At 42.0% G+C, this 25,858-nt stretch overlaps 1 protein-coding gene across 3 annotated transcripts in view; it reads right to left on the bottom strand.

Moving 5' to 3' along the window:
• The window catches only part of DHRS7B (dehydrogenase/reductase 7B), a 158,371-nt gene that overhangs the window by 35,625 nt on the left and 96,888 nt on the right, over nucleotides 1–25,858 (bottom strand). For all 3 annotated transcript variants that reach the window (XM_077448776.1, XM_077448774.1, XM_077448775.1), the window contains one exon: nucleotides 21,196–21,288. In XM_077448776.1, the coding sequence (XP_077304902.1) occupies nucleotides 21,196–21,288 (93 nt within the window). The remainder of the gene's footprint in view (nucleotides 1–21,195; nucleotides 21,289–25,858) is intronic.

The following is a 25,858-nucleotide window of genomic DNA, read 5'->3' as shown; positions in this document are numbered from 1 at the left end:
GTGATATAACACCAAACAGCAGCTAACATACAAACAAACGAAGTCAAAATAACGAATGATAACAAACAATGTAGCACTATAATGTAAAAAAATGTAAAAAACCTAGACATAAATCACCAAATGATCTGGTAGTGAAATCAAACTTAAAAGGTCAGCACACATATCGCATGTTGTGCAGTCTAGTAAGGAATACAGAAAATGTGCTTCAGTGAACTAACAATATGAGCATAAAAAAGTCCAGCTATGACAAAATAATGTGAAACGTGAGTCCAGATATTCCGTTGGTATGAACTATGTATAGCCTTCCGTTCACAGCCAGAAAATATTATAGAAAACGGTGGATACCCTTACCGAAAATGGTGGACACAAACTACTGTATAGTAAATGTGTCATGCAGGCTTATGTGCGTCACACACCATTCGTATACATCAGGTCATGGATCACCATCCGAATAGTCGCTGCCCACTTCAGGATCGGTACACCTCAGATCTCCAGGGTTTTCAACTCTCTCTCGAAAGTTCCGGTCAGCTAGGAGCTCAGAGCAGGTTCACCATTAACAAAAAGTAAGGACATAATGCCTCTCATAGTGAAATTCCACCATTAAAGGTTTTATTTGAAAAAATTTCCAAATGACATATAAAAAATGACATAAAAAATATCCAAAAAGAATCACGTGATCCAATAAAAATGAACGATAAAAAGAGCAATATGAGGAGCAGGAAACGCTAGCCCGATGCGTTTCGACTAATAAGCCTTCTACTGGGGCATTACCTGTCCCCCCCATATTGCTACCATATATATATATATATAAGTCTTTACAGATTAATCAATGTCTCCCACCTGTCAGAAAACACCTCCTCCAACACCTCTTCCATTAACCCTTGATGTGTGTGCACACAGCGCCGCAAGCAATGATAGTACCAGCACCCAGCCAACATTATCTCACCTTACAATGAATGGTTAAACACTCCATCTCAAGAAAATAATTGAGGGCAGGTAACCATCAGATCCAAAATGGCGGCCGTGCATTCATTCCACCAGGGTTAATACCAGAAAAGGTAATCAACTCAAATATATAAATGATCTATTATCAAAGATTATACCACAAAGCCAGATCTTGTGGTCTATATGTAAGGGTAGCAAATCTAACCATCCAAGTTTGCACAAAACTGTCACATTTGTTTCCATGCAATCCACAAAGGAGGAAGCAAAACACTGTCTGCACTCCAAGCCTCTATCTGAAAACAGGAAGTGATCATACGTCACTTCCTGTTCCGGGTGATAGAGCACATTACATACAGAGGAGAACAGAAACCAATGTTTGCATTCCAAGCCTCGTGAAACCGGAAGTAGTCACACACCACTTCCGGTTCACATGTTCTCTACATACATTTCAATGGGGAGGAAGCAAACCTATTGTTTGCATTCCACACCTCAATGTGAAACTCAAAAGGGTAAGAGGAATTGCGTCAGGAAGTGAGCCTGGACCACTTACCAAGCCTCATTCTCAAACCAGAAAAGGTCAAAATGCCTGAATTAATTTAATAATGCAATCAGTAATCTGCTACAGTCAAATAAAAAAAAATAAGGTAAAAATAAACATATGTACAGTGCCTTGCGAAAGTATTCGGCCCCCTTGAACTTTTCAACCTTTTGCCACATTTCAGGCTTCAAACATAAAGATATAAAATTTTAATTTTTTGTGAAGAATCACCAACAAGCTGGACACAATTGTGAAGTGGAACGAAATCTAGTGGATATCTTAAACTTTTTTAGCAAATAAAAAACTGAAAAGTGGTGCGTGCAAAATTATTCGGCCCCTTTACTTTCAGTGCAGCAAACTCACTCCAGAAGTTCAGCGAGGATCTCTGAATGATCCAATGTTGTCCTAAATGACTGATGGTGATAAATAGAATCCACCTGTGTGTAATCAAGTCTCTGTATAAATGCACCTGCTCTGTGATAGTCTCAGGGTTCTGTTGAAAGCGCAGAGAGCATCATGAAGACCAAGGAACACACCAGGCAGGTCCGTAATACAGTTGTGGAGAAGTTTAAAGCCGGATTTGGATACAAAAAGATTTTCCAAGCTTTAAACATCCCAAGGAGCACTGTGCAAGTGATCATTTTGAAATGGAAGGAGTATCAGACCACTGCAAATCTACCAAGACCTGGCCGTCCCTCTAAACTTTCAGCTCAGACAAGGAGAAGACTGATCAGAGATGCAGCCAAGAGGCCCATGATCACTCTGGATGAACTGCAGAGAACTACAGCTGAGGTGGGAGAGTCTGTCCATAGGAAAACAATCAGTCGTACACTGCACAAATCTGGCCTTTATGGAAGAGTGGCAAGAAGAAAGCCATTTCTCAAAGATATCCATAAAAAGTCTCATCTAAATTTTGCCACAAGCCACCTGGGAGACACACCAAACATGTGGAAAAAGGTGCTCTGGTCAGATGAAACCAAAATCGAACTTTTGCCTACAATGCAAAACGATATGTTTGGCGTAAAAGCAACACAGCTCATCACCCTCAACACACCATCCCCACTGTCAAACATGGTGATGGCAGCATCATGGTTTGGGCCTGCTTTTCTTCATCAGGGACAGGGAAGATGGTTAAAATTGAGGGGAAGATGGATGCAGCCAAATACAGGACCATTCTGGATGAAAACCTGTTGGAGTCTGCAAAAGACCTGAAACTGGGATGGAGATTTATCTTCCAACAAGACAATGATCCCAAACATACAGCAAAATCTACAAAGGAATGGTTCACAAATAAACATATCCAGGTGTTAGAATGGCCAAGTCAAAGTCCAGACCTGAATCCAATCGAGAATCTGTGGAAAGAGCTGAAAACTGCTGTTCACAAACGCTCTCCATCCAACCTCACTGAGCTCGAGCTGTTTTGCAAGGAAGAATGGGCAAGAATTTCAGTCTCTCGATGTGCAAAACTAATAGACATACCCCAAGCGACTTGCAGCTGTAATCGCAGCAAAAGGTGGCTCTACAAAGTATTAACGCAAGGGGGCTGAATAATTTTGCACGCCCCACTTTTCATTTTTTTATTAGTTAAAAAAGTTTCAAAAATCCAATAGATTTCGTTCCACTTCACAATTGTGTCCCACTTGTTGGTGATTCTTCACAAAAAATTAAAATTTTATATCTTTATGTTTGAAGCCTGAAATGTGGCAAAAGGTTGAAAAGTTCAAGGGGGCCGAATACTTTCACAAGGCACTGTACCTGGAAGGGAAGGCTGCCCTCTTTGTAACCCAGTCATACTTATCTCACCCATCTACATCTGATACTACAATTCCGGAGTGGGGATCCATCCTAAGGCTGAGCTCCAACTCCCAGAATAATGTATACAAACAATAGTAACGAATGTAATCGTATGCTAGCAAAAAAAACAAAAAAAAAACAAACAAAAAAAAAAATATATAAAAACATTGCATGCGAACAACTTCAAGATATGAAAGAATGTCATCATGCTAAAGCCATTATAGACAAAACTATCGTATAACCTCAGAGTGAGTGCAATGAAAAAGGGGAAAAGAACAAAGGAATACGGGCCGAGGCACCACTCACCCACGGTCTATGAAACAGTTGATGTCCCAATCAACATTCATGCCGTAGGGCGAGTAGCACCTCAGCTCATATATCCAATATGTTTCTAAGCGCGAAACGCCCCTAATCTTAGGTTCACCCCACCAGTGAGGGACAAATTTGTCTATCACTTGAAATAGGGTGCCATTAGGGTCTCTATCATGGCACTCTAAATAATGGAGGGGGACCGTATGCTTCTTAATTTTAGCAATATGTTCATTGACACGCACAGAGAAAGTCCGCTTCGTGCGGCCAACATATTGTTTATTACATGGACATGTAATTAAATATACGACATACTTGGTCGCACACATTGTGAAGTGTCTCATTTTGTATATCCGTGTTGTTACGCTGGATGCAAAGGTGTCAGTCTTGCGTCTCATAACGTTATGCACACACACATTACACTTCTTACAAGCAAAAAAGCCTTTACAATTAAAGAAAAATGTTGGTTTAGTTGGAGGGTCCACTGTGTTGGGAGCAATCTCACCCCTCACTGAACGGGCGCCCCTAAAAATAATACCAGCCCTATCAGGCAACACTCATTTGCATCCTTGGCTCGTGGTTTATCAGCCAACAAAGAGCATCTGTCCATGCATTATACAATGGTTACGATCTGTCCCTAAGGGGCAATTTATGCGTCTTAGACGCAATTGTTCGCGTACTGAGGACTTTGTTATTCAGGCTTCTGTCTTGAAACAAAGATTCTTGGAAAAGGGATACAGATCTAACACATTGGATGATGATATTCGAGCAGTACAATGCATGGACAGATGCTCTTTGTTGGCTGATAAACCACGAGCCAAGGATGGAGATCACTTCAGATGGTCTTTTTTTCACAACCTTTTCTATTCAACATAGGGAAGTTGGAAAGATTCTGAATAGACATTGGAAGGTGTTAAGCGAGGACAGAGTGCTGGGACCTGTGTTGCCTGATAGGGCTGGTATTATTTTTAGGGGCGCCCGTTCAGTGAGGGGTGAGATTGCTCCCAACACAGTGGACCCTTCAACTAAACCAACATTTTTCTTTAATTGTAAAGGCTTTTTTCCTTGTAAGAAGTATAATGTGTGTGTGCATAACGTTATGAGACGCAAGACTGACACCTTTGCATCCAGCGTAACAACACAGATATACAAAATTAGACACTTCACAACGTGTGCGAACAAGTATGTCATATATTTAATTACATGTCCATGTAATAAACAATATGTTGGCCGCACGAAGCGGACTTTCTCTGTGCGTGTCAACGAACATATTGCTAAAATTAAGAAAGGTTGTGATAAGCATACGGTCCCCCGCCATTATTTAGAGTGCCATGATAGAGACCCTAATGGCACCCTATTTCAAGTGATAGACAAATTTGTCCCTCACTGGTGGGGTGAACCTAAGATTAGGGGCGTTTCGCGCTTAGAAACATATTGGATATATGAGCTGAGGTGCTACTCGCCCTACGGCATGAATGTTGATTGGGACATCAACTGTTTCATAGACCGTGGGTGAGTGGTGCCTCGGCCCGTATTCTTTTGTTCTTTTCCCCTTTTTCATTGCACTCACTCTGAGGTTATACGATAGTTTTGTCTATAATGGCTTTAGCATGATGACATTCTTTCATATCTTGAAGTTGTTCGCATGCAATGTTTTTATATATTTTTTTTTGTTTGTTTTTTTTTTTGTTTTTTGCTAGCATACGATTACATTCGTTACTATGTTTTGTATACATTGTTCTGGTAGTTGGAGTTCCGCCTTAGGATGGATCCCCACTCCGGAATTGTGGTATCAGATGTAGATGGGTCAGATAAGTATGACTGGGTTACAAAGAGGGCAGCCTTCCCTTCCAGGTACATATTTTTACCTTTATTTGTTTTATTTATTTTATTTGACTGTAGCAGATTACTGATTGCATTATTAAATTAATTCAGGCATTTTGACCTTTTCTGGTTTGAGAATGAGGCTTGGTAAGTGATCCAGGCTCACTTCCTGCCGCAATTCCTCTTACCCTTTGAGTTTCACATTGAGGTGTGGAATGCAAACAATAGGTTTGCCTCCTCCCCATTGAAATTTATGTAGAGAACGTGTGAACCGGAAGTGGTGTGTGACTACTTCCGGTTTCACAACGAGGCTTGGAATGAAAACATTGGTTTCTGTTCTCCTCTGTATGTAATGTGCTCTATCATCCGGAACAGGAAGTGACGTATGATCACTTCCTGTTTTCAGATAGAGGCTTGGGGTGCAGACAGTGTTTTGCTTCCTCCTTTGTGGATTGCATGGAAACAAATGTGACAGTTTTGTGCAAACTTGGATGATTAGATTTGCTACCCTTACATATAGACGGCAAGATCTGGCTTTGTGGTATAATCTTTGATAATAGATAATTTATATATTGGAGTTGATTACCATTTCCAGTTTTCTGGTATTAACCCCGGTGGAATGCACGCACGGCCGCCATTTTGGATCTGATGGTTACCTGCCCTCAATTATTTTCTTGAGATGGAGTGTTTAACCATTCATTGTAAGGTGAGATAATGTTGGCTGGGTGCTGGTACTGTCAATGCGTGCGGCGCTGTGTGCACACACATCAAGGGTTAATAGAAGAGGTGTTGGAGGAGGTGTTTTCTGACAGGTGGGAGACATTGATTAATCTGTAAAGACTTATATATATGGCAGCAATATGGGGGGGGACAGGTAATGCCCCAGTAGAAGGCTTATTAGTCGAAACACGTCGGGCTAGTGTTTCCTGCTCCCCATATTGCTCTTTTTATCGTTCATTTTTATTGGATCACATGATTCTTTTTGGATATTTTTTATGTCATTTTTTATATGTCATTTGGAATTTTTTTTCAAATAAAACCTTTAATGGTGGAATTTCACTATGAGAGGCATTGTGTCCTTACTTTTTGTTAATGGTGAACCTGCTCTGAGCTCCTAGCTGACCGGAACTTTCGAGAGAGAGTTGAAAACCCTGGAGATCTGAGGTGTACCGATCCTGAAGTGGGCAGCGACTATTCGGATGGTGATCCATGACCTGATGTATACGAATGGTGTGTGACACACATAAGCCTGCATGACACATTTACTATACAGTAGTTTGTGTCCACCATTTTCGGTAAGGGTATCCACTGTTTTCTATAATATTTTCTGGCTGTGAACGGAAGGCTATACATAGTTCATACCAACGGAATATCTGGACTCACGTTTCACATTATTTTGTCATAGCTGGACTTTTTTATGCTCATATTGTTAGTTCACTGAAGCACATTTTCTGTATTCCTTACTAGACTGCACAACATGCGATATGTGTGCTGACCTTTTAAGTTTGATTTCACTACCAGATAATTTGGTGATTTATGTCTAGGTTTTTTACATTTTTTGACATTATAGCGCTACATTGTTTGTTATCATTAATAAAGAAACTAGAAAAACGTAAGGACATAGTGATGAGACCAGCCGATAAGGGGGAGGGCTTGTCATCCTCACTAAGGAGGACTACACAGCAGAACTAGACAGGCTTGTTAGTTACACCGTCACCTATTAAAAGTTGAATAAAAACCCAAACAGGGGAGTTGAAAATTAAAAGAGAATTAGTCAATAATGGAATTAGGAATAAAATAGTAAATAAAAAAAAGAAAAGAAGGTAGATACCTGTTACCTGAAGCACCGAAAGTACCTGTTATCTACCAGGTTCCGAAGATACATTAACATAGAACTAGACCACCAGATATGAAGAATGGATTCATGTATCCTCATCCTCATTGACTCCAGACTCAGAGAAAGACTTTTAAGGGAGCGTTTGAGGAAGCCTCCTGTACGTTGGTCTCCAAGCTTTGCAGTCCCACCCATGCCTCCTAGTACTAAGTCGGTCAGTGAAGATGAACACATGAACTTGGGTTTCACGCGTCTCTCTGCAGATGAGAGAACCTTTAGGAGGGAGAGATTGTGCCTTTGTGGCCAAGCAGGTCACTTTTTGAAGTCTTGTCCTAGCCACCCAGGGAACGCCCGAACCTTGAGGTCCTGTCACAGACAGACCTTAGTTGGCGTTGTTTCATCTCCAGTTATCCTGAAGGATAAGTCCCTGGTTTTGGTGATCCGTCGAGATACAGGCTCTAATCGACTCTGGGCCTGTTCAATGATGCTGCCTTTGTATCGAAGGACTCTATTCCGCTGCAGCTGCGTGACACGCCACTTGTCATTGAGGCTCTTGACGGGAGACCTCTACAGCCTGCCCATGTGACTCATGAGACATTTTTGTTGTCCATGGCCGTAGGGGCTCTTTACAATAAGATAAATACAATTGCATTTTATTGCCTGACCCAAGTTTCCGCTGGTTATTGGTTAGCCTTGGTTGGCTCCGTGCTGAGGTTCTCTTCTGGTCACCACAATGCAGTGAGACATGCTTCCAGAAGGTAGCCAAGGTCCTACGCACCTCTTCACTCTCCTCCCTGCCGGAGTACTGTGACTTTGGCAATGTCTGACAGAAGGTCAGGCCGGTAGTTTGCGCAACTGACCTTCAACCTGGTTACATACCTCCTTGTGGCATGGTTTACCCTTTGTCGGTCATGGAGGAGAAGGCCATGGAGGAATGTTGCAGATGCACTCTCGAGGTTTCATTCGCAAATCCTCATCTCCTGCTGGTGCTGGATTCTTCTTTGTGAAGAGTGGTGAAGAGTGGTGAACTGAGACCTTGTATTGATTATAGTGGTTTCAATCGTTTTCACAATTAAGAATGCCTATCCGATTCCGTTGATTACGGAGTTATTTGACTGCCTCAAGGGAGCAACGTTTTTCACAAAGCTTGATTTGAGAGGGGCATACAATCTCATGAGGATTAAGGAGGGTGATAACTGCGTTCAATACCAGAACAGGCCATTATGAAACTGTCAGCAGTTCTACAGTGGCCCCCGGCCTGTGGGTTTACGTCCTCTGCAGCGTTTCCTGGGCTTTGCCAACTATTATCGGAAGTTTATTCGTAAGTTCTCGTCTCTGGTCAAGCCCCTGACTGATATGACCAGAAAGGACCGTAACCCACAGAGTTGGTCTCTGGAGTCCAAGGCCTTTTAGAGGCTTTGTTTCTGCTCCTGTGTTGGCACATCCTGATCCTATGTTACCTTTTATCCTTGAGGTTGATGCTTCTGAGACTGGTGTTGGCGCCCTTCTGTCTCAATGTCCTACCTCTGAGGGCACTATGCCGGTTCTCATTCTTACTGACCATAAGAATCTCACATTCTTGTCTGAGGCTACAACGCCTCTCTCCCAGAAGGGCACAATGGGCTCTTTTCTTGTCAAGTTTCAATTACATTGTCTCATTCTTACCCGGTACCAAGTATGTAAGGGCTAACGCCTTGTCACGACAATTTTCCTCCACTTCCAAGTTGGAGTCTGTTTCCGGTTACTGTGATTTCTCCTGATTGTATTCTGTCTATGGTTCGCACCGGCCTCACTTCTCCTTTGGGTGACAAAATTCTTGCTGCGCCTGAGAAACCTTGTGACAGCTGCTTTGTCTCAGAGTGTCTCTGTACTGTCGTGCTCCAGACTTATCATTCTCCCAAGGCTGCTGGCCACCCTGGAAAAAAAATCAACTCATTTGGGCCATTTCCCAACAATTCTGGTGGCCTAGTCTACATACTGATGTAACTGCCTTCATAGTTGCTGTTCTGTCTGTGCTCAGAGTAAGACTCCACAACACCTTGCAGTGGGCCTCCTACAACCCATACCCAATGGAGCGAGGCCCTGGACCCCCCACATGTCTATGGATTTCATTGTGGAGTTACCCAACTCCCAGGGCAACACAATTATCCTTATGGTGGTTGACCTGTTCACAAAGATGTGTCATTGTATTCCACTAAAGTTGCCCACTTCTAAGGAACTGGCTTCCATTTTTTTTCCGGAGATCTTTTGCTTACATGGGCTACCCAAGGAGATGGTCTTGGACAGGGGTAGTCAGTTTGTGTCCCGGTTCTGGCGAGCCTTTTGTGCAGTTGGGAATTCAGCTTGCTTTCTCCTCTGTGCATCACCCGCAGTCTAATGGGGCCACAGAACTAGCAAATCAGTCCTTGGAGCAATTCCTACATTGCTATATTTCTGACCAACAACTGGTCAGACTGATTACCATGGGCCGAGTTTGCTCACAAGAGTGCCTTAAATTCTGCTTCCAGATTGTCCCCGTTTATGGCATATTATGGTTTCCAACCTTCCATGTTGCCTGACTCGTTTGTTCCGCAGAGTATTTCTGTGTTAGAGGAGCATCTCTGTGGTCTAAGTTCCACTTGGGCGCAAGTCCAGGAGGCTTTGCGACATGCTAATGATAGGTGCAGACTCCACGCTGACGCCTGTGCCTTCCTACCAGGTTGGGCACAGGGTCTGGCTGTCATCTCACAACCTCTGACTTTTTTCTTTACTCACTCAAGTTCACACCTCCGTTTATTGGGCCTTTCCGTATTCTTCGCAGGATTAACCCAGTGGTTTACGCATTAGACCTTCCTCCTAATATGCGTATTTCGAATGCATTTCATGTCTCCTTATTAAAACCTTTGGTCTGCAACCGCTTTACCCCCTCGGTGCCACGTCCTCACCCTGTACAGGTTGAGAACCATGAGGAGTATGAAGTACAGTCCATTATTGACTCCTGTAGGTTCCGTGGGCGCATACAGTACCTGGTGCATTGGAAATGGTAGAGTCTGGAGGAATGCTCTTGGGTCTCATCCTCAGGTGGGGGTGCTGTCAGGGCTGGACGGTGCCCTTCCTTCTCTGAGCTGGCCACTCAGATGTTGGGTAATTGCCAGCTACTAACGCTCCATAGTTACTCAGCTGTTGATGATATCCTGCTCGTCAGTCCAGCCTACTTAAGCCGCCCAGTCCAGAGGATCTCTGCCTTCGCCTTGGTCAACATCACAGAAACTATATCCTGTTCAAGACTTGCTTTGCTGACATCCCATCTGGCTCCAGATCCTGCTTACTGTTCCACTACATTGATCCCTGACTTCTGGCTTGGCTGACTATCCATTCCGGTTACTGAACATTGGCTATGTTTTGACTAAGTTTGTTCTTTTTACTTTTATTATTAAACAGGTGCGATTTAACTGTACTTCTGTCTCAGCCTGATTTCATGGTTTTTGACAAAAGTATGCTCAAGAAAAACCAGCAAAAACAAGAGAACAAAATTAAATTAAAACAGAATTAGAGAGAGCACCACTCCCCCATGAGGTGATGGGACTTTCACGGATAAGTCACTGTCTCTGAGGTAAGCACGTACACAATGGAAAATAAAAATATGAATTTATTACAAAATCTACACAATATAAAAGTTTTAGTTGATGGTAACATCAGGCCATATACAAGGTTGACCAAAAATTATACTCAATACATAAAAGCTTGTATGCTTGTATTTACAGTAAGCCGACGTTTCAGAGACTTATCTGCTTCTTCTGGGAAGCTCAACCTGCATCTATATCATTATTCAAGTTACAAAAAGTAAAACATTAGTATCAATTACAATTAATATATCCCACAGTGTTACATAATTAGGGCCAGTGTATACAAAATCCAGTAACTAGAGCGGCCATGGAAACATAGCCCGCCAAGCGCTGAAAGGGTCCACCTAAGATCTAAATGGGCCAATATCTAGAGTGCCTAAGCGTGATTATGGGGAGTTACCAGAGTATGGCAGAGAAATACTGCATAACTGTATATGGATAAACAATGTCCACAATCTCGGATCCGTGCTTTGCCATCACCAAGAAATGCGTCCCACTGCCTCTGTCACTTCCGCCTTTATAGGACACAATCCCACTGGAAATGACAGAACCAGAAGCGGCTCACCAACATAATTTCCGGTGTGGGTGCCCCTGTGAAGAGCGCATGTGCCAAGCCATCAGCCGCATCAGACTGTGGTCAGGGAGCTATGCACATAGCGCCACCCATCAGTCAAGATAATATAGGCAGACAAGAGCCTTGGAGAAGGGAACCTCCTCGTCCACAAGGGGCACCCGAACGCAGCACCATACAATACATCTCACAAAAAGAATTCACAAACCCTAAAAAACAAAACAAATAAGAATAGGTTAGAAAAAATTTGTGATTTTTTCAAAAAACTTGGGATTGGGGCTCAGCCCTTCCTTCTCAAAGCTGGCCGCTCAGCAACTAATTGCCAGCTTTTATCTCTCCACAGTGACTCACCTGTTGACGATATCCTGCTTGTCAGTCCTGTCTACTTAAGCCATCCAGTCCAGATGATCTCTGCCTTCGCCTTGGTCACATCTCTAGAGACGCTCTTCTGTGTTCCTGTTAGACTTGCTTGGCTGACATTCCTTCTGGCTCCAGATCCTGCTTGCTGTTCCACTACACTCCTCTCAGGCTCCCTAATGTTTTGGCTTGTCTAACTATCTGCTCCGGTTCCTGAACTCTGACCGACTATGTTTTGACTATGTTTACTGTTTACTTTTTTACTACTATTATTATTATTAATAAACAAGTGTGATTTAACTGTACTTCTGTCTCAGTCTGATTCATTGTTCCTGACACCGATGTGACTTAGTTTGAAACTACGGCAAGGGTATAACCAGATCCTAGCAGTCCCTCTAGATGTTAGTGCAGCTCTACATGAATTGTTTGAAAGCGCTGCATTCATTCCTGGGGGGCTAGTAGCTCTCCGATTATATATCCACTTGGCCTCCTGTTGTAGGAGCCCCTCTCCGTTCTTGCTGGGGAATTACTTCTAGGGCAAAAAAATAAATAAACTACTGAGGGATCATAACTATGATTAAGACCTTTGTGCTTACAAATTGGAGCATATAATAGGTCCACATCAAGATAGTACAGGTGATCCTGTATTCGTCTCACAAAGGTACGTTTAGTCTTACCGATGTAAAGCGTGCCACAAATACAAGTAGCCAAATAAACCAGCCCTATAGTGCATCAATCAGTATATATGTCCTGGATTTGAGATAACCACCTCTAAGTGGTGGGCAGCCATCACCCTCCCTAATCCAGGGGCATTAGGCGCAGCTACCATATCTATTAGGTGCCCATACCATCCACGGCTCCCTCCAGGATTTCTGGAGGAGAGTAGTGGCTATGCACCAAGCTATCTTTAACAGAACGACATCTCCTATAAACTATCTCAGGACGGTCTGATATGTATTTAGAAACTATAGGGTGCTCTGCGAGAAAATATCAGTTATGGGCTAGTAATGCACAAAATTGGCCTAGTGGGCACTAAAAGTGGTGATTAACTTGGTGGTAGGGTTACTGTTCTGGGTCCTGGGTTTAAAGAGAAGTTGTTCTTGATTAATCCTTGCTCTTTTTTCAGGACTTCAGAACAACTTATCTTTAAACCCAGGGCCCAGAACAATAACCCTACCACCAAGTTAATCACCAATTTTAGTGCCCAGCAGGACCAGTTCCATGTCCTATTAAACTCCCTTCCGTAAAAAAGTTTTATCCCTATTGTGGGGTCACCAGTATGGTATTAATAAAGTATTTTATTAATAATAAAGTGTCTCTTCTCCAGAGAATAAAGTAAAGTGCTCGCAACCTTTCCTCATAACCAATATCCTCCAGACCCTTTATTGTCAGAGAAATAGCAGAAGCTGGACTTGCCAGTATTGGCACTTTCCCGTGCGCATGCATGTTAGAATGGCCACAATATCACAGGTATGATAAAAATCACAGATCGCCACCATTAGTAAAAAAAAAAAAAAAAAAAAATGAAAAAAAAAAATAATAATAGAAAAATGACAAATCTATCCCCCATTTTGTAGGCGCTATAATTTTTGCGGAAACCAATCAATATACGCTTATTCTGATTTTTTTTCTTTACCAAAAGTATGTAGATTTTTTTTTTTTTTTTTAAATGGGATATTTATTATAGCAAAAGGTTATAAATAGTGTGTTTTTTTCAAAATTGATGCACTTTTTTTGTTCATAGCACAAAAAATAAAACGCAGAGGTGATCAAATACCACCAAAAGAAAGCTCTATTTGTGGGGGAAAAAAAATTAACAAAATTTTATTTGGGTACAACGCCGCACGACCGCGCAATTGTCATTCCAAGTGTGACAGCGTAGAAAGCTGAAAATTGGCCTGGGCAGGAAGGGGGTGAAAATGCGCTGTATGGAAGTGGTTAAAAACATTCAATTACAATAGGACTTGCATTACAATTGTATACGCTATATTTTTTCTTTGCTATTTTTTTCCCCCACGAAAGTAGAGTTACCCTTTATTAAAACCTTTATCCCAAAAAAGGTAAAAAAAAAAAAAAATTGTAATCGCTTAAAAGTTGTTAGCTGAAGTTTGATTATAATCGGTTATTCAACTACATCTAAATCTGCTAGTGCATCTAACATTTTTTTTGTCCCAGAGGCATCTTTAATGCTCAAAAACTATGGAAACCCCTTCACTCCCAAAACCAGAGGGCAGAGAAAGACAATTGGGACTATATGTGCCACTGAGAAATAACACAAAATGTTTACATATCCGTAGTTTTTTAGTACATCATTCTAAAAGTCATACATAATTAAAAAAAAAAAAAAAACACAAGGTTCACGTATATATTTAATTTGATGGTATTTGGTGTCTAGGATCGACAGTGTTTCGCACGATTTCCTTCCTCAGGATCCATGCCATTTATATATACACAATGAATAGGACACTCTTTCTGAACGGTCAAAGATCTTTCTTCTAGCAGGACATACAGCTGTGGCCAAAAGTTTTGAGAAGGACACAAATATTAATTTTCACAAAGTCTTCTGCCTCAGTTTTGTATGAGAAAAAGGAAGGTGGGACTTTAAATGAGGCTATTGATTTGTGGGGGTGAGATAATTAGAAAATATATTTAAATTGGCATATTGAGTCTGACAATACATAAACAATGATGCACATAGTAGAAAAGGTTTAATATGTACACACACACACACACTGTGTTGCCCTCATGAATACATATCAAAGGGATGGCATATAAAATGGACAAGAGATTTAATATTGATAAAATTAATTATTGCAAGTTCACGTCATCTAATGCCGCGTACACAGGATCAGACTATCCGGACTTTCCAAACGAGTGAACTGCCTACACACGCCCGCCCACACACGACCGGACTTTTCCGCTGGACAAGCCCCCGGACTATGGCGGGAGTCTACCGGACTTTTGAAATGAACGGACTTGCCCCCACACGGAGTTGAACGTCTCTCCAGGTAGATGGAACTAGCGAAGGAGGTCAACGTTGCTGCCTCCATCGGCGAGATGGACACCTCACTAGCCCCGTCACCTGGTATGGACTTAAAGGGGAACCCCTACGCTAAAAAAATGGTTTGGGGGTCCCCCCAAGGTCCATAGCAGACCCTTATCCGAGCACACAGCCCGGCCGGTCAGGAAAGGGGGTGGGGACGAGCGAGCGCCCCCCGTGCCGTACCAGGCCGTGTACCCTCAACATGGGGGGGTGCTTTGGGGAAGGGGACACTGCGGCCCCCCACCCCAAAGCACCTTGTCCCCATGTTGTTGAGGACAAGGGCCTCTAACCGACAACCCTGGCCGTTGATTGTCGGGGTCTGTGTGGGGGCTTATCAGAATCCGGGAGCCCCCTTTAATAAGGGGGCCTCCAGAGTCCGCCCCCCCACCCTATTAAAGGGGGCTCCCAGATTCTGATAAGCCCCCCGCCCACTGACCCCGACAACCAATGGCCAGGGTTGTCGGGAAGAGGCCCTTGTTCTCATCAACATGGGGACAAGGTGCTTAGGGGTGGGGGGACAGCAGTGCTCCCCCTTCCCCAAAGCACCCCCTATGTTGAGGGCACGCGGCCTGTTACGGCTCAGGAGGGGGGCAGTGCTCGGATAAGGGTCTGCTATGGACGCCGTTTTTTTCAGTGTAGGGGTTCCCCTTTAAGTCCATACCAGGTGACAGGTCTAGCGACGTGTCAATCTCGCCGATGGAGGTGGCGACATTGACCTTCTTTGCTAGTTCCGTCTACCTGGAGCCACGGTCAAAATGAACGGACTTTACTCCGTGTGTGGGCAAGTCCGTTCATTTCAAAAGTCCGGCGGACTAGCACACAGACGGGCGGATTGTCCGGTGGACTGCCGAGTCCGGCGGACAATTTTGAGTCAAGCCTTCTAAGTCCGCCAGACTTTTGGGAACAAAAAGTGAGCCGGAGCCCACACATGGGCGGATTGTCATCGTGTGTATGCGGCATAAATGGCACTATGAAGTGTGCAGTGTAATCAATGGTAAAAAAAAAACACAGTATAATCATTTGGTTGCAGGCAAGTCTAAGTAGGTTACTATCAGCAGGCATGAGAACGCATCCTAAAAGTCCAGCGCATTTTCGTGAGTAGACCAGCATGATCTCAAAGTTATACCCCTCAACGGGGAGGATGTGTACAAGAGAAAATAGTTACTCATCCCTCTTACTTTCATCCTTTTTATCATATCTGAACCAGGGATGGAGGCACACTCTGTGAGCGTCATTTAAAATCCCAACCCCCCCCCCCCCCCCGCACATTATCCTCAGTTTTAATGATGGCAATTTGCATATACTCCAGAATGTTACGAAGAGTGATCAGATGTCTCTCTTTGCCATGAAAATGAACTTCATCCCACATTTCCACTGCATTAGTGAAGAAAGCTTCAGGGCACCCAAGAAAGTCCAGCAAGCGCTAGGACCATCTCCTACAGTTGATTCCGATTCGGGATTGGGACACCATCTGTGTAGAGCTTGCTCGGGAATGGCAGCTGGCAGGAGGGAGCGCATTTGCATGCACAGTGAGGCGAGGACTTTTGAAGGATGGCCTGGTATCAAGAAGGGCAGCAAAGAAGCAAATTCTCTCTAGGAAAAAAAATCAGGGACAGACTGATATTCTTCAAAAGGTACAGTAATTGGACTACTGTGGACTGGGGTAAAGTAATTTTCTCTCATGAATCCCCTTTCCGATTGTTTGGGGCATCTGGAAAACTCTTTGTCCGGTGAAGAAAAGAAGAGCGCTACCATCGATCCTGTGTGAAGCCAACAGTAAAGCATTCCGAGACCATTCATGCGTGGGGTTGCTTTTCAGCCAAGGGAGTGGGCTCACTCACAATTTTGCCTAAGAACACAAGAGCAACTTCTACCATCCAAGAACAGTTTGCCAACAATGCCTTTTCCAGCATGATGGAGCACCTTGGGTTCATAGCCAGGAAACTCCCAAGACTTTAATCCCACTGAAGACTTGTGATCAATCCTCAAGAGGCAGGTGAACCAACCCCCCCCCCCCCCCACACACACAAATTTACAAACTACAAGCACTGATTATGCAAGAATTGGCTGCCAGTCAGGATGTAGCCCAGAAATTGATTGACAGCATGTCAGGGTGAATCGGGTCTCTTCAAGAAACAATTTGTCATTATTCAATCATATGGGACAAAAAAATAAAAATATTCAATGGGCTTAACGTGCCTCTCAGCAACTTCCTTGGGGTGTCGACCTTCCAATAACTATAACTTTTGCGCAAACTAATAAATATATGCTTATTGACATTTTTTTTTTTTTTTTTTTACTAAAGACATGTGGCTGAATACATTTTTGGCCTAAATGTATGATTAAAATTGAGTTTATTAGATTTTTTTTATAACAAAAAGTAGAAAATATCTTTTTTTTTTTGTTCAAAATTTTCGGTCTTTTTCCGTTTATATCTCAAAAAATTTAAATTGCAGAGGCAATCAAATAACATAAAAAAAAGCTATATTTGTGGGAAGAAAAGGACGCAAATTTCGTTTGGGTACAACATTGCATGACCGCACAATTACCAGTTAAAACAGTGCAGTGCGAAATTGTAAAAAGACCTCTGGTCCTTAGGCCGACAATCAAGGCTTCAAGGACCGGGTCCCCCATCTTGGGGTCCACACCCTTGGGCCTGTAAAGCACCCTTTTGGGTTTATCTTGGGCAAACTAATGACCAGAATACAACTATCCAAGGGTCCAGTGCCAAATAGGACACATTACAAGCAAAACCTCGTTCTTTCATCGAGGATCGGGTACCATTCCGTTTAGCTTTGTGCCATCCGAACGGATCCGATTATAACATCCTCACTGGAAGGCTTATTTGAAGAAATTTAAGAGCTTCAATGTTCGTGACCATCACCTGAAGACACTGGCGAAAAAACTGAGGTATTTCCCGTATGGGAGGAACCTTCTTGCTATTGGTTGCCAGTGTCCAGTCACCTAGAGGTAGCGTATAACCCAGATAGTCATGAATAAGTGCTCTGTGTCCCGTGATGTATGATAAAGAAACTACCAAAATTACCCTGATCATACATGTACATGCCCCAGTTCTTGTTAAGCTTAAAGTCTTTTGTGATATTCATGGATGAGGCTCTTTATCTTCTCGAATGGTAAAACTGCCCATTGCTCTTGGCAAAAAGCCTCCAGTTCCTGTAAATGCTTGGGTTGTCTTGCATGAACTGCACATTTGAGATCTCCCCAGAGTGGCTCAATGATATTGAGGTCAGGAGACTGAGATGGCCACTCCAGAACCTTCACTTTATTCTGCTGTAGCCAATGACAGGTCGAATTGGCCTTGTGTTTTGGATCATTGCCATGTTGGAATGTCCAAGTACGTTCCATGCGTAGCTTCCCGGCTGATGAATACAAACATTGCTCCAGTATTTTTTGATAACATACTGCATGTATCTTGCCATCAATTTTGACCAAATTTCCTGTGCATTTGTAGCTCACACAACCCCAAAACATCAGCAATCCACCTCTGTTTCACAGTAGGAATGTGTACCTTTCATCATAAGCCTTGTGGACTCTCTAAATATAGTGTTTATGCTTGTGGCCAAAAAGCTCAATTTGTGCCAGAAGAATTGAGGCTTGTCTGTGCTGTTTGGCGTACTGTAAGCAGGATACTTTGTGGCATTTGCGTAGTAATGGCTTTCTTCTGGCGACTCGACCATGCAGCCCATCTTTTTTCAAGCGCCTCCTTATTGTGCCTCTTGAAACAGCCACATCACATGTTTTCAGAGAGTCCTGTATTTCACCTGAAGTGAATTGTGGGTTTTTACTTGCATCCTGAACAATTTTCCTGGCAGTTGTGGCTGAAGTTTTAGCTGGTCTACCTGACCGTGGTTTGGTTTAGAAAGAACCCTTCTTTTTCCACTTCTTGATTAGAGTTAAACACTTCTGATTGACATTCTCAATTCCTTGGCTAGCTTTTTTTTTTATCTTCTTCCCGTTTTATACAGTTCAACTACCTTTTCCCACATATCCTCTGACAAATCTTTTGCTTTCCCCATGACTCAGAATCCAGAAACGTCAGTACAGCACTGAATGAAAGATGCAAGGGTCTGTCAGGAGTCCAGAAACTCATCGACTCAATTACAAGCAAACAGATCACAGGTGAGGATGATTACCTTTAATAGCCATTCAAACCCTTTTGTGTCAACTTGTGTGCATGTTATCAGGCCAAAACCACAAGGGTATGTAATCTTTTGATCAGGGTAATTTGAGTAATTTGTTGTCATTATGATTCAAAATGAGTAAACACAGTTGATTGATAATAAATGGCTTCAGTCAAACATTAACCATGAGTGAAAAATGTTTTTGTGTTTCATTTATATTCTCTGAAGAATGGCCAAGAAATCTAATTCTGCCAGGGTATGTAAACTTATGAGCACAACTGTACATGACCATATAGAAAGAATTTCCTGTTTGTTGTGTGTGTATATATATATATATACACACACACACACACACATATATATTATATATTTTATATATATATATATATATATATATATATATATATATATATATATATATATATATATATATATATATATAAAAAGGCATGGATCCAGGGGAAGTGTGCAAAACACGTTGATCTCAGACCCTGTGGATTTACTAAATGACATTTGTTCTATGTAGGACTTTTAGAATACCGTAATAAAAAAAAAAAAAAAAAAAGAAGCACAGATTTCTCTGTGGCACACAAAGTGACAATTACCTTCCCCTGCCCTCTTGGTTTTGGGAGTAAAGAGTTTTCAAAAATTTTTGTGCATTATTAGGGCTGTTTAATACAAAGTAGCATCCCAGCACATTATTATACTATCTTTGTTGCTCCTCGATGCAAAGTGGAGACACCCCAAGGCAGGAAGCAAGTTACTGGCCAGATCACAGGTGAAACAAAACAAAACGCACAATGACTACATGAATGCAGCTATTGCATTTAGGCTTTGCAATATATTGTATGACAAATGTGTAACAAAGTAATGCTGCACACAGCCGCAATTTAACTAAAAGGATAAATGCAAAAAACTAAAAAAAACTGCTACAAACATGAATTGTATTCCCACAATGGAAAAATGCTAAATATACAGTAAATGTTCTTGCGCTGCTAAACTAATAACCAATAATAAATTTGTGCAAGTATGTGTAAGTAACACGTTGAACTGGAGGCCTGAGTAGCAGTTCATTGAATACATAAAGCGGTAGTAAACCCGCACATTTTTTTTTTTTTTTTTAAACCTGCAAAGCAAAAGGCATAATGAGCTAGTATGCACCGCATACTAGCTCATTATGAAATACTTACCTTAGAACGAGACCCAGACATCTGGCCCGATCCACGCCGAGGGAGCTGACATGCTCCCTCTGCGTTTCTTCTGGGTATCGCGGCTCCGCCGCTGTGAGTGGCCGGAGCCGCAAAATCGTCACTCCTGCGCATGCGCGCGGGAGATTTCATTCCGGCCGGCCGGCCACTGCCGGATTTTCAGGCCGAGAATCCCCTTGTGCGCATGCGCCGCTGCAGTCAGCGGCGCATACCGAGGGGAATATCTCCTAAACCTGTATGGTATATGTATATTTTTTTTACCTACAGGTAAGCCTTATTATAGGCTTTCCTGTAGGTAAAAGTTAAAAAATTGAGTATACAGCCACTTTAACATTTCTACAATGCACAGTCATTGCACAGCTGCTGAAATATTCAAACACGTGTAGAAGGAACAGTAGGAGGCAGATGCGCATGAGAAGGCAATATACTGTGTAAAGTACTGTAGTGTATGTAGTGAATGTATTGCGCAAATATTTTAGACACTATAACTGAAAAAATATCTAAGGATGTTTTGAAAAAATAAGGTATTGATGAGGTTTCAAAAGCAAAAACTGGATACACACTATACAACTATTGTTGTTTGATTTCCTTTAGATTTACCTTCAACTATTTATTGGAAGGGCCTACCTGATTGCATACAAATTGAAAGTGTTTAGGTTTGACCTAAGATCATAGGGTTTTGGTAAATCTAAAGAAAAAAAAAAATCTAAAGAAAAATGTACAGTGTGTATCCAATGAAAGAGTGGACACACCAGATATTGAATAGATTTAGTTTTTTTGGTTAATGTACCTTGTAGGTTATTAATAAATAAACTAAAACCTTAGCATAGTACTATGCTTTAAAATCAGAGGATAGTGGCAAAATAATATAGAGTCTGAGTAATAACCTTATCTATTGCTGATATAATCTCTTTAGTAAGGTTATTTCTCAGTCCAGAAACCTATTACTTCATCTTGGTTATGTACTCTGAGATTATGTGATGTACAAATATATAAACAGGTGTCACAGATTTCGGATTACTTACATGCAGATCTGAAAGGGATACTTATTTTTCCTTGAATGCTACTGATGGCAACAATATGTCCTCTTTTATTATTGATCATGGATGGAAGAAGAGCTGGAAACAATGCAAAAAATAAATAAATAAAATTGGTCTGAAAGAACTAAAGACTGATAAAATATTACTTAGAATTCATAGAATATTTTCTTTGAAAACAAACAAAAACGTAAAATTTCTTTGATTTGGCTGATTACCAGGGATTTGTATTCATGTGCTTTAGCTGACTGTCCCCTAGAAAGTGGAATTTTTGTGCATTGGTTAATCTTGTTATTGAGATTTCCTCAGTGTGTTTTTGTGAATGTTATGATGCTGCATCTGCCGTGACATCAAGCATGTCATTAGGTTGCATGCATCGTGACATTCTGACGTCATGTGCATCTTTTGTGTCATGACATTTTGAATTTAGACTTGTTTGACCACCCCTAGCACATTGGCAACACTCAGTTTGCTTGAGAAAGTCGCGACAAAACACATTGTGGGGGACTCGCTTTGCCTGACTTAGCCATGTACTTTGTGCACCACATTAAAAACTGTTCTTAGTGGCCTTCGATAGCCATACATATAATAGGGCACGTTTTCTTGGAATGGGTACTTCAGATCCAGTGAAGTATTATTTTGTGGTTTATTATCCATTCTGTCACTTATCACTTTCCTAGAGTTTGGAGTGAATGGTCTATTTTTATTTCATAACTTCGTTTTCCCCTTTGCTATATACAAGTTGGGGGGACATATAAAGCACTTAGTTTGAAGACTAAGTGAAGACTAATGTCGCATACACACCATCGGAATTTTGGTCAGAAAAACCTCTGATGGTTTTTCCAACGAGATTCCACCCAAGCTGCCTTGCATACACACGGACACACAAAAGTTCTCTGAACTTTCGACCGTCAAGAACGCGGTGACGTACAACACTATGACGAGCCGAGAAAATGAAGTTCAATGCTTCCGAGCATGTGTCAAATTGTATCCGAGCATGCGTAGGAATTTGTACAGATGATCGGAATTTCGATCTGAACTTTTTCCGACCGAAAAATTGAGAACATGCTCTCAATCTTTTGATGGCCGAAATTCCGCCAGCAAAAGTAAAAAGGAGCATGCACATGATCGCGTTTTCTGACCAAAAGCTCTCATCGGACTTCTGCTGGCGGAATTTCCGATCGTGTGTACGGGGCACAAGAGTCATTCTCTACCATATAATATGTCTGAAGTGATTACCCTTGTAGTTTGGTAGCTATGTATTAATATGGCTTGACTCCTATTTGTGATGGGACAGTTAGGCTTTGGAGCCATGATGGCTATGCAAGATACGCAGGATATATTAATAGATGAGGGGAGCAATTAAACAATTTGTTAGTGGACAGTGTTAAATAGTTTTTCTTTGGAGGAACACCTGAAGATCACCCCTCTTGGCATTTTGCATGTTTTGTTGCCTCGCAACTTGGAATCAACATGGATTGTTTGAGGATTTGCATCATTTAAATTTACAGAACACAACTTTGCTTCATAATAAAAAATAAAAAAACATCTTCAAAACAAAAAATAGGACAAAATAACGGAAAGAGTTAATGTGCATAACTATTCACTCTCCTAAAGTCAATACTTTGTAGAGCCACCTTTTGCAGCTATCACATCTCCAAGTCACTTTGGTCTCTATGAGCTTGCCACATCTTACCACTGGGATTTTTTTCCATTCCTCCTTGCAAAACTGCTCCAGCTTCTTTAAGTTGCATGGTTTGCGCTTGTGAACAGCAATCTTCAAGTCTGACCACAGATTTTCTATGGGCTTTGACTAGGCCATGCCAACACATTTACATATTTCCCCTTAAACCACTCAAGTGTTGCTTTAGCAGTGTGTTTGGGGTCATTGTCCTGCTGGAAGGCCGTCCTAGCCTCAAATCACACAGAATGGTACAGGTTTTGTGCAAGAATATCACTGTATTTAGCACCATCCATCTATCCCTCAACTATGACCAGTTTCCCAGTCCCGACTACTGAAAAACATCCCCACAGCATGATGCTGCCACCACGTTTCACTGTTGGGGTGGTGTTCTTTGGGTGACATGATGTGTTGGGTTGGGTTTGCGCCAGACATAGCATTTTATTTGATGGCCAAAAAGTAAAATTTTAGTCTCATCAGACCAGAGCACTTTCCTCCATACATGTTGGGAGTCTCCCACATGCCTTTTCGCAAACTCAAAACGTGCCGTTTTGTTTGTTGCTGAAAGTAATGACTTTCTTCTGGCCACTCTGCCATAAAGCCCAACTCTATGGAGTGTACCGCCTATTGTCATCCTATGTACAGATACTCCAGTCTCTGCTGTGGAACTCTGCAGCTCCTCCAGGGTTACTTTAGGTCTCTATGCTGCCTCTCTGATTAATGCCCTCCTTGCCCGGTCCGTGAATTTTGGTGTGCGGCCGTCTCTTGGCAGGTTTGCTGTTGTGCCGTGTTATTTCCATTTGGTTATGATAAATTTGATAGTGCTCATAGGGATCGAAGAGTTGGATATTTTTTTATAACCTAACCCTGACTTGTACTTCTCAACAACATTATCCCTTACTTGTTTGGAGAGTTCCTTGGTCTTCATGGCAGTGTTTGGCTAGTGGTGCCTCTTGCTTGTGTGTTGTAGCTCCGGGGCCTTTCAAAAAGGTGTGTATATGTAATGACAAATCACGTGACACTTAGCTTGCACACAGGTGGACATCATTTCACTAATTATGTGACTTCTGAAGATAATTGGTTGCACCAGAGCTTTTTATGGGCTTCATAACAAAAGAGGACGAATACATATGCATGTGACAATTATCAGTTTTTTATTTCTGAAAGTTTTATGTATATATTTTTAGAATTTTACTTCACAAACTTAGACTATTGTGTTCTGATCCATGACACAATGATCCATCACAAAATAGATAAAAAGTCAAGTGGGGTGAATACTTTTGCAAGGCACTGTATGTCCCAGGAGGGAGATTTGGCTTTACTTCCTTTATCTGAAACAGGAACTAAAAAGGAAACCCTAAGAAGGGGGAAATACCTGGTAGTCACTTGAACTAATGTCTTTGAGGAAAATCTTCTATTTCTGTTCTGGTGACTGCTTAACATTTGGGATTTTCTTTTATTTATGATAATGGCCTCTATCCCCCATCTAAAAGAAAGAATAGTGTCATCAGCATATAGACCTATTTTATCTACTGTGTGTCCTCTTCTCAATCCCTTTATATTAGTGCCTGCTCTAATGGCAATTGCCAGCAGCTCTGCTGCCAGGGCATACAGTGGGGGACATCCCTGTCTTGTACCCCTTTCCAGAGGGAACTGTTCCGAAAGCCAGCCGTTGACAAATACCCTTGCTTTAGGTGTCTGATAAAGAAGCTTAACCCACTTCATAAACTGTGGACCAAAGCCATAGTTGTGTAAGCACTCCCACAAGTATGGCCATTCTACGGAATCAAAGGCTTTGGCGGTGTCTAGTGCTACCACCACCCTGGTTCCAGAATTGTCACGTTGAGCCTGTATGTTCATGTATAGTCTCCTAATGTTCATGGCAGTGTTTTTCCCTGGCATAAAGCCTGTTTGGTCAGAATGTATTAGCGTAAGTATAGCTGTGTTCAATCGATTGGCCAGTAAACTAATATCTACCTGTAGGAGTGAGATAGGCCTGTATGACTCGGGGTAATAGGGGTCTTTGCCCAGCTTGGGGAGTACAATTATTTGGGACTCCTGAATGGATAGAGGGAGCGAGTTTGTGTCAAATATGGATTGGTAGAGATCCTTGAGTTTAGGTATGAGTGTTTCAAAGTATGTTGCATAGAAGTCCAGGGGCAGTCCATCTAGTCCAGGAGCTTTAGACTTGGCCAGTTGGGCAATCACATCGGTAATATCCTGTGTAGTTATGGGTGTATCTAGTAATTTCACTGGTTCTGGTTTTAATCTGGGGAATTGGATTGTATTTAAATACGCTTGAAGTTCCCTTTGTATATGTGTAGTATTGGATTTATAAAGGTTTTTATAGAATTGTAAAAACTGGGATGCTACTTGAGTGGGGTCTGTAATGTTATTTCCCTTAGTGTCTTTTAGGGAGACTACTACTGGAGGCCTATCGTCCATGTGGGCTAGATAGGCTAATAACCTGCCTGCCCTCTCCCCCTGTCCATAAACTCTTTGCTTGCAGAAAAATATACTTTGGCCTTTTCAGTGCATAATTGTGTTACCATGCAGTGTGTAGTTTTACCTTGTCTAGATTTTCAGGGGCAGGATTGGAGTTCTAAGTTGTTTCCAGCTCTTGCAGTTTATCAGTTAGTTGTATTATTAGTTTAGATGACTGTTTAAGTCGGTTTATTCTGGTGGTAAGAATCCATCGTCCTGTACTTTAAATTCATCCCATACTGTGTTAAGGGAGGGTGGGATTCTAGGTCTGTCCAGGAAGTATTTAATCTCACTTTCAATGGAATCATCTGTAAGGGCCGACAGCCAGTGGGTGTTCATTTTCCATGTGCGTACAGTGGGGGCACTCCCCAGAGATCCTGTCACCTAGCAAGGGGACTGGTTTGACAATGTCCTTGGTGCGATCCCCAACCCTGTGACCTTAGGTAGTAGAGCCTGGGACACAAAATCTTACAAGTACAAAATCTT

This window comes from Lithobates pipiens, unplaced genomic scaffold, assembly GCF_037356315.1.
Source record: "Lithobates pipiens isolate NorthernLeopardFrog02 unplaced genomic scaffold, aLitPip1_a1.2 Scaffold_22, whole genome shotgun sequence".
Lineage (NCBI taxonomy): Eukaryota > Metazoa > Chordata > Amphibia > Anura > Ranidae > Lithobates > Lithobates pipiens.
The sequence above is the reverse complement of the archived record's forward strand: the minus strand, read 5'-3'. Positions and strand labels throughout refer to the sequence as shown.